Source organism: Malus domestica, chromosome 17, assembly GCF_042453785.1.
Source record: "Malus domestica chromosome 17, GDT2T_hap1".
NCBI lineage: Eukaryota > Viridiplantae > Streptophyta > Magnoliopsida > Rosales > Rosaceae > Malus > Malus domestica.
In genome coordinates this window covers 16,274,542-16,284,001 of record NC_091677.1, presented here as the reverse complement: position 1 = coordinate 16,284,001, position 9,460 = coordinate 16,274,542, and the positions used below count along the sequence as shown (strand labels likewise).

Here is a 9,460-nt window from a genome sequence, read left to right as displayed (position 1 = left end):
GTTGAATATAAAGTTGAGGGTAAAGAACTGAAACCATCCAACTCCAATTGGAGAGGGCTACATTCGGATGGATTAGTTTCAATTAGTCTATTTTTGTTGTCAAAATGCTTAAAATCTTAGTGATCCTACAATGCTTAAGAATACAATAGCAAAAAAGAGCAAATATGATACAATTTGAGTCAACCACTAAAACTCCACCTACTCGAACATCCAATACAATTTGATTACCTCTAATGACATACAATGGCAGCGTGCCGAAAGCAAACCAAAAACTCTCATAGAAAGACTTCAAAACGCACAACAAATTAAACTGGAGTTTATATGAAAGCTAAACTTGTTAAAACTCACAAGTCTTTAGATTCACATAGATCTTCAAAGCCTATTCTTTAACATTGTAGTACCACCGTCAATCATATTGAGCAAGACACCGTCGTAAAACGCTAGCCTAAAGTGGAAGACGCACGAATACCATAAGACAATTGAGATTTGAGACAATTGCATAGACGAGTAAAATGGTTGTGTTGGACTAAAATCAACACCATATGGCAAAAATCTGATCGAAAACATCTACACCTAAATGTGACAGTGAAGGAGTGAGGGATAGAAGAAGCATATTGATTTTCAAACACTACTCTTTATTTTATTTTTTCCTTCAAATTGTATAGAATAGAATATCCGTGTATTATTTTACTCCAAACATCATTAAAAAATTTCATTCAAATCTAAAGTTCCATTATTTTTTGCTATCTGAATGGGAACCGAATCCCCTCCGGATCCATATATACTCAGCCTACTGAGCAAACAATTTAGGCCGTTGAAATTTGATCCAACAGTTACAATTATTATAACTTTTAGAGAGGTCCCTGTTTGTAGCCATTGGATCAAATTTCAACGGTCCGGATCACTTGCTCAGCAAGCTCAGATTTATTGGATCTGGAAGGAATCCGGTTTCATCTGAATGCGTGAACAAAAAAAAAACAATAATAATAATAATGAAGTCTTGGGTGTTCTAGGTTGACCAACTCGTCAATAAAATAAACAAAAAAAATAAAATGACAAAGAATTCACCTCCACTCTCTCGCACCATCTACACTACCACTCTCTCTTTCTCGCATTTACACACAAACACAAACACAAACGCACCTAAATTTTCTCTCTTTATTTTCCTCTTATCCAAACACCCCCTCAAAATCTCCCATCTCTCTCTCTCTCTCTAGCAATTCCATCATCAATGGCAAGGTCGTCAATTTCTCAAACCCTTACCCTAACCCGCCACCTCTCGCCCAAATCATCGCCGTCCTCCTCCCGCCTCATAACCCTGCGCGCCCAATCCACCCTCCCTTTTCACCATGATCCACCAACCGACTCCTCCGCCGACTCGCCTTCTGATCCCCTTCTGCGCAAGCTCGAGGACGCCATCCACCGGATCATCGTCCGCCGATCCGCGCCCGATTGGCTCCCCTTTTTGCCCGGCGCCTCCTACTGGGTCCCTCCTCCACGGTCGAGATCGCACGGCCTGGCTCAGCTGGTCGATAAGTTGGCCAACCCTTTGAGTGAGGAGGAGACCATGTCTATGAGCACCGTTAGAGGGTGGCCTTCTTCTGCTTATTTTATCGAAGGTTTGCTTCCTTTTTTCGATTTTATTAATTGGGTTCTGTTCAAAATTGGGTTTTGTTCAAAATTGGGTTTTTATCCTTCAATCAATTGAGATTGGATTGAATTGTGTATTGTGGTTGATTTAATTGGATCATCTAATTCGTTTCTGCATCTGGGTTTGTTTCTGAATTGTGTAATTTTCTCTCTTTAGGTGAGAATTGGAATATCGAAAATCAAAAATCGAAAATTGAAAACGTTAACGGATCGATCATATTTTGAGGCATTGATCTTTTTTTGTTCTATGATGAAAAGTTGCTGGAATGATTAAGATAAAGGAATTAGTCTGGCTTTTTTTTTAAAAAAAATGTATTTTTTTTGGGGGCATTGGAGGGATTAAAAACCTTTGTGATAGAAAGTATTGAAATCTTGTGTATAATGGATGGTTTTCTTACAATTGTTGCTTATTCTATGCCTTCCTTTTCTTTGTAGGTACATCTCCACAACTGATGGAGCCTGTGGTTGTGTTTCAGAGTTCTGATGATGTGTCCAATCCCCAACCGATGGAGACCGCGGATCAAATTTCTAACAATGTGTCCAAGTCCGAGGATGAGGAGGGATGAACCATGTAGTTCTCATCAGTGGCATCTGAGGTAAGCTTTAATAACAGTTGGCTGAGTTCTGTATTGATGACAAGAAATTTGTTTACTTAATTAGTAAAACTCAATGCTCTTATGTTGGGTTTCATCCGTTGGAATTTAATGGTTTTACCAACAAATAATCAAACTAATTTGGGGGTAAACTGGACTAACATAGGCTTTTTGTGGAAGTTCAAGATTACTGAAGTTTAGCTGCTTCATATTCAAAGACCGAAGAGAAATGCTTTCATCTTTCCCAAAGTTGAAAATATGGTTCTGAATACTAATTAGGTTGATCTATGGAGCATAATGGATTACAGTGTGTGCTGGTAACATCTGTTTTGACCTTGTTCATCCTGCTTAAAAGCTGGCGTTGAGGGCTGTGGTTAATTCACCGGCCTTTGTTAAAATTTTAGGAGAGGTTTGTATAGGCTCTTAATGTGGATTCTAATAAATCATTAATAGTTGAATTCATATGCCTATATGTGACAAAAGTTGGATTTGGGGAGTTCCAAACTTGATCTTTTGGTATAATGGTGATTTTAACCTGAAATGAGTTGATGCCATGGGGGCTGATAAAAGACTTCAATCTGGTTTCGAATGATTACTGCTTTCTATGTTGTAGTATTGCTTTTGCTTTCCTGATAAGCAGATCGGTTCCATGAATTCTACTATTGCTTGCAAGCTAATTATGCCTTGGTTGCTGGGATACGCAGGCTCATCTAGTCATGTAAATTGTTATGTAGGACTGCAATAGATACATTGATGAAAGGCATTTCGTCAAGGTCAAGAGCTCTACAGATGCAAACTGGTTAGCGAGGTAGAGTGACTTCTATCCAAGTTCAAGATTACAACTGAAAAGGAGTTGCATGTAATTATTCATCAAGTATGTATAGTTGATCATTGTAGTTTGTTTTCAGTTGAATTGTGTGTTATTTGTACCTATGCCCGCATGGTTAATTTGCTCAATTCAAGTTTTATCAGGATGTCCATGTAAATATACTTAAGAGGTACATCAACCTTTTGTTCATCGATATTTTTCAACCCTCTCTTTTTCCAAGTTACTACGTGTTTTGAGTTGTGAATTACATTTTTCTTTTCTTTTTTGTGACCGTCGTCGCTCTCTCCAACGGAGGAAAAGGGTTTAAGAAGGAATACAGGTAGGTGTTTTGACAAAGTTTTGTTTCAATTGTTTAATGTTTGATGTGGTCGTATACTCGTATTCCATTCAAAAAGGGGGCTTAGCTTATGTTTGTGACTGCGTAGATTGCTTGTTAGTAGTTGGTAGGCTGTTTCCAAATTGACATATTTTAATTCAATGGCCTGCCCAATACATAGGAAACATAGTTGGTGTGCGTAATACACATTTTATATTTTGAGGGCACACCAATGTGTACCATATACTTAATACTTTGAGTCGATGTGTCCAATATTATATAATTTCTATATAATGATGGAATTCTAGTGTTGCCCATCAGCTGAGACTGCAGCCCTAACATTTTATAGGATGCCATTTCTCATGACCAAGTACCCGTCCCACATCGAAGTAAGGGTTTTATGTCAACGAAAGCTATGATGTAAAGTAGAGTTTCTCCTTCATGGTACTTACCTACCACTATATGGTCCAGAAACATAAAACTGCATTAAAACTATAGAAAACTCCGTTCCATTTGTAACCTACTGCCCCAGCATTTCTATATAAATCCTTACCAGACTCTACTCCAGTATCAACACACCAATCTAACAAACCCTTTTTCTGATATAGCAGAAAAGAGAAGTTCCAAGCTTCCATATAGCCATGTCTAGACAAGCTCAAGCATTACTTTCACTTCTCCTATTGGCAACATGTGCAGCAACCGGGCTGGCAGATGCGCCACCACCGCCCTTCTCGACCATCCCAGGCCTATTCCCTCCTGGGATTCCAGGGCTATCTTCGCCTAGAACCCCAGGTGAGATAGCCAAGTGCTGGTCTTCACTTCAGAACGTTCCAGGGTGTGCATCGGAAATTTATCCCACAATCTTGACTGGTAAATTTGCTCTAGGCCCTGCTTGTTGCAAGGCCTTGGTCGAAGTTGATGAGAATTGCTTGCGGAAGTTGTTCCCGTTGTTTCCATCCATTCCTGCAGTGCTCAAGAGCAGCTGTACTACTGCTGCTGCTCCTAAAGCAGCTAGATCAAAGCAGTAGTAGGCGGTTGAGATGATAATTTTTGCAGGAAATAAGTAGATCTTGCTTCAGTTAAGCATAGTCATGAAGGGTTTTTCTTTTGTTTACTTTGGTTGCCATTAAGTTGGTACGTTTTGGAGGCTTCAGGATTGTGATGGATATAATAAGAGAAGATGTTTGGTTACTCAAAGATGAGTAGGAACTACTACTAAAAATCTTTGTGTCCGAATCAGAGTTTTGTGCTTATGAGCAGAACCATTCATATTATGAATCAAAATATCATCTCTGCAAAAGAAAAAATAAAAAAAGAATTAAAACTAAGGTGGTTTAATCAATCTATTGTAGCCAATGCATAGACGGTCAGTGATGCTTTTACCAATTCAGTTCATTTGTTTTTATGCAGTTCGATAACTAATGAACTTAACTTTAATTGATTTTTTTTTTGCAGAGGCGATATTTGTGATTTATATTATGAAATGTTATGATCATAAACTCGAACTTCTATGAATAGGCAACGAGCAATTTTAAGTAGTAACTCCTACTCATCCTTTGAGTAGCCAATTATTATTCATAAGAGAATAACCAGCTTATGGTCTCATCAAAATAACTCTCTTATGGTGGGAAAGGGTGTAATAAAACTCCACATCAGGTGCAAAAGTGAATGTTAATTACCAACTAAGCTGCAAGTTTCTCTCTTTTAAGTTACGATGGAAAAATTACAATTTCTCGGTATATAAATTCAATAGTGAACTGATCATTATGTGAGAATTTGTGGAAATGGCCTCATAATTTGTGGAAATGGCCTCTGCTTGATTAGTTTTTAAGTGAGAACCTTGTTGTCAAGTTTGTACCAAGTGCGATCTCACAGCCATCAGGTAAAACATATCTTATGAATAGTGGGAACACCTAAGGAATCGGGGTTCCCCTTTCATATCTCATACCTGATACCCCGTTGTGCGTTGTTGAAACGATGAGATGATCACGGGAGAGTATTCGTGTGTTCTATAAAACTACCAAATTACTTGTTCTACTCAATCAGTAAGATTCCCAGAAAATCAAACTCAAAGAAGATGAGAAAAGCTCGAAAGAAACGAAAGCTTGAAGAAGAAGATACGAACGCTTCTGTATTTCACTTGACAGTTTACAAACATACATAAATATCAAACTGTTCAAGATTATTATTACAATTTACAACTATTTACAAGAGTTTTTACAGTAATTTACAATACACAGCATCTCCTTAATAATATCAAACGGATCAAGTGAAGTAAAAACATTACTTCCAACGAGTTTCGAGTTCGTGGCTCTTCATGAGAGAAGTGGTTTGATGAAAATTTTCTCCTTCATTCAGACCCTCCAAAGGGTAGACCTCCCACCCTGACTCTCTCAAGTAGGTGAAATAAACTTCTGGGATATGCGCAACCTTCCCATAATCGTTGCCTTGTTCATGTGGACTCAGCGTCTTGATTAACTTTTCCGGCATATCAAAGAACTCAAGCACCTTCAGCTTCTTCAGGTGTTCAATCCCGGATGGCACCTTCTCTAACGATATACATCGCTGGATACTTAGCTTTTGCAGGGACGGCATTGCTCCCACCTGCACCTCTATACATCTAAGTTCATCAAATTCATCAATGCCTAAATGTTTTAGCTTCTTAAATCCTCCAGCTCCGAAACACAATGTGTCTCCTTCAAACACCTGAGATAATTCGAGATGTACCAGGTTCGGCAGATACTGAATGAATACAAGCGGATTGTCCCTTAACCTACTCCATTTCAGATATAATCTAACAAGGCTGTGCAGAGAAGGTATCCAGTGAGGCAATGTTTCCAATCGTCCACGCAAGTATAGGCGCTGAAGTAGTAGAGGAGGAGAAGAAATGTGCTGCAGGTCAATGATCTCATCCTCTTCTACCGAAGTTATGGACAACGCGCAAAGTTTGGTCAGCTTTTCGAGGGATGAACAAAGAGACTTTCCGTCTTGCTTCCTCATATGTACAATGCCTAACCGTCTCAACTGAATTAGTTTCCCCAGCTCTCTTAATATGGCACCTCCATCTTGGTTTGCCTTGATGAAACAAAGCTTTTGAAGGCAAGTTAGAGCCCCTATTTTTGCAAGCACCTTAAAGCCATATTTTGAGTGAAAATCTCCATATGGTACAAATTCATAACGATATACTAAAAGATGACGTAGATGTTGAAGCTTTAAAATTTCAACCGGGAGTTCAGTGACCAGAGAATGCTTCAGATCCAAAGTCTCCAGGTTCTGAAGCTTCCCTATAAATCTCGGAATGGTTTTCACCCTCGTACCTTTCAAGCTTAGATACTTCAAAAAGAAAAGGTTGACAACTTCAACTGGAAAAGCATTTAGAGGTGCACCTTGCAAATCTAACACGTTAAGAAGCTTAAAACCTCCAGGAAAAATTGTATGCAGCACTGGCTTCTCGGTAACTCCAAACATAAACAGAGAACGTAGTTGAGAAGCGCACCTGTTTTTCTGTACGTATTGCAAAGAATTATGCATTGACAGGCGTCGGACTTTATCAGGCCATGGTATGTTTTGCTCTTTAGCTATTGTGGCAAAGTTCTGATCTCTTATCTTAGAGGTGATAATCTCTCGGAGAAGATCATGGACACGAAAGCTTTTGACCCTTCCATCGGATGTTGTCTCTGCTGCTTGAATCATGCTTCTATTCAACAGTTCATTGAGGTAGTCCTCTGCAACATCTTCTAGTGTTTTGCCTTGTTTTGCTTCAATAAAACCCTCTGCCATCCACAGCCGAACAAGTCTCATATGCTCGATTAGATGATCCTCGGGAAAGATGCTCAGGTACAAGAAGCATGACTTGAGATGGTAAGGCAAGTCATTAAAGCTGAGTGAAAGTACTTTTTTCAAGTCCTTGAGTTTGTCATTGCCCTCCATTTCAGCACCAAGGCTATGGCCAACCATATCCCACTGGTCGATCCTCCGCTTGTCTTTGGTGGCCAAAACACCGCTGACTGCCACAATCGCGAGGGGCAGCCCCTCGCACTTTCTTAAGATAGAATTACCGATATCCTCTAAATAAGGAGGGCATGAGTTCCCTTGGAATGTCTTCTTGCATAGAAGCTCCCATGACTCCAACAGCGGCAAGGGCTTCAAATTAAAGACTCTACCTCCAGATTCTTTGCTGGTTGTTGAGGCTACATCAGCTTTTCGAGTAGTTAGTATGACTCGGCCGCCACAAGTATTGTTAGGCAACGCATACTTCAGAGAGTCCCATACGTACAAGTGCCACACATCATCGAGAACAATTAGGTACCTCCTTTTCTGCAGGAAGTCCTTGATTATTGTTTTCAGCTGATTGTTGTTCATGTTGTTGGTTCCTTGCGGAGCTGGCCTTCGGATGGCTTTGTGGAGTTGTTGAATCATGTCTTCGAGGAGATCCCCAAGCTTGAACGACTGAGTAACCGTGATCCAAGCACTTACTTTGAAATGCTTCTTCACTTCTGCTGCATCATAGACTTGCTTCGCCAGGGTTGTCTTCCCTAGTCCTCCCATGCCAGCCACAGAAACTACTTCTCGTCCAGAACCACCGTTAACAAGCCACCCTACCATCTGTTTTATAGGCTCGTCAATGCCAACTATATCAGTTTTCTCTAAAAGTAGAGCATCACCACGATGGTCATCCCACATTTGACCTGCAGTTGAAGAGCCTGACCCTTGTTCAGCCATAAACTTGTGACGGAGCCTCCTATGAACCTCCGAGATTTTTCTGATTCTCTTGTTGATGTCTTGTAACTCAGCAGCAACTCGGTATTGAGCTTTCATGTTCTTAATACAACACGAAAACCGATGGATGGAACCATATAACCCCGTCCCATGATCATGTGCCTGGATAAGTGTAAATTCATCCAGCACGTCTTCACTATCGTGAGCAATGTCTCTTACTTGATTAACCCATACTTTGACTTCCTCATCACTCTCTTCAAATGCATCAGCAACCCTCAGAAACGCGGTCATGCGCTCCAGTTCCCCTCTCAGATACACAATTTCTTCCCTAACCCCTCCCAAAAGTTGCAGATCATTTTCGAAAAGAGGTGCAACCTTGTCGAGCAGAAACTGTACTGCACTCTCTGCCATTAGCTCTCTATTGTTTTTATTACCCGTTCATCCTCAACTGATTTTCCCGGTTCCAAAATCTATGGGGTTATATAAGTCAGGGGTAACATATAAATATTCACAAAAATTTGCAGATGCCTATACTGCAAGTAACTGAATTGAACAAGTAACAGCGACAGGATTTTGAATTATCTAGCTCAGGGTTAACAATAAAATCCACGAAATTTCCTAGAAAATGACTCAAACCACAAGAATCAAGACCATTTTTCCGACTAGACGCTTAGCACTAGCGTGCATTTGCAAGTAAAGGATAGCAGGCCCACAATTTTTCCGACAGTACATAAAACCGAATCTTCTAAACAAGAAAAATAATTTATTATATATTTATATTTTATATATATATATATATATATATATATGAAAGTGACTATTTTGTATTTTAAGATGCTGCTAGGTTTGGTTGCTTCTGCAGCCATCCAATCTCATCTCATCAGCAACTACCGGGTGATTTCATTTGATTGTGACTATTTTGGGATCAGAAAGTCAAAGCAAAAGCTGCTTTCCCACAAAGCCTCCGAAAGCACAAGCTGCTTTCATTTGAAATTGCTTAGTAATAATAATCTAGCTGAGGCCTTCCCAGAAAGCCCCAGAAAGCCTCAGAAAGCCTCAGAAAGCACAAGCTGCTTTCATCTATTGAAAATGTCAGCTTAACCACAGAAAACTTCTACTTCTGAAAATTTTCTTCTGGTTTAATTGTACTATATATGAAACCAAAAGATCTCGACCCTCCATTTGCCCTGAGTATGGTAGAGTTTTCGTAGCCCTTGATACAGAACATATTAGATTTATGATTATACTGTTTCTTGTAATTTTTATTTTACTCTAAGTAATTTTCCACCACCCGTGTCAAGTTACTATAAAAGGTCGTACCCAGTGCACAAGGCTCCCGCTTTACGCACGGTC

At 39.7% G+C, this 9,460-nt stretch overlaps 3 protein-coding genes across 4 annotated transcripts; 2 read left to right on the top strand and 1 right to left on the bottom strand.

Annotated features, from left to right (window-relative positions):
* The first annotated feature begins 1,025 nt into the window (after positions 1-1,025).
* Positions 1,026-3,295, top strand: LOC103405381 (uncharacterized). Of its 2 annotated transcripts, none has more exons than XM_008344368.4 (3): positions 1,026-1,619; positions 2,086-2,246; positions 2,978-3,295. In XM_008344368.4, the coding sequence occupies exons 1-2, from the start codon at positions 1,232-1,234 to the stop codon at positions 2,214-2,216; spliced, it is 519 nt and encodes a 172-aa protein (XP_008342590.1). In that variant the 5' UTR covers positions 1,026-1,231; the 3' UTR covers positions 2,217-2,246; positions 2,978-3,295. The 2 variants fall into 2 exon arrangements, with proteins under 2 accessions (XP_008342590.1, XP_008342591.1); XM_008344369.4 differs by having other exon boundaries at positions 1,047-1,619; positions 2,948-3,295.
* A 734-nt stretch (positions 3,296-4,029) lies between these two features.
* Positions 4,030-4,416, top strand: LOC103405380 (uncharacterized). The gene has a single exon (XM_017324049.1). It carries the CDS (start codon positions 4,030-4,032, stop codon positions 4,414-4,416), a length of 387 nt encoding a protein of 128 aa, XP_017179538.1.
* Positions 4,417-5,493: 1,077 nt separating this feature from the next.
* LOC103405382 (disease resistance protein RPM1-like) lies at positions 5,494-8,687 on the bottom strand. Its single transcript, XM_008344370.4, has one exon. It carries the CDS (start codon positions 8,516-8,518, stop codon positions 5,672-5,674), a length of 2,847 nt encoding a protein of 948 aa, XP_008342592.1. The 5' UTR covers positions 8,519-8,687; the 3' UTR covers positions 5,494-5,671.
* Positions 8,688-9,460: the final 773 nt, after the last annotated feature.

What these genes read in the sequence shown, in the direction of transcription:
- LOC103405381 (XM_008344368.4), top strand. Translation starts at nt 1,232, where the DNA reads ATGGCAAGGTCGTCAATTTCTCAAACCCTTACCCTAACCCGCCACCTC. An exon ending in TTCTGCTTATTTTATCGAAG is followed by an intron (nt 1,620 to 2,085) that starts GTTTGCTTCCTT and finishes TTTTCTTTGTAG; the next exon opens with GTACATCTCCACAACTGATG.
- LOC103405380 (XM_017324049.1), top strand. Translation starts at nt 4,030, where the DNA reads ATGTCTAGACAAGCTCAAGCATTACTTTCACTTCTCCTATTGGCAACA.
- LOC103405382 (XM_008344370.4), bottom strand. Translation starts at nt 8,518, where the DNA reads ATGGCAGAGAGTGCAGTACAGTTTCTGCTCGACAAGGTTGCACCTCTT.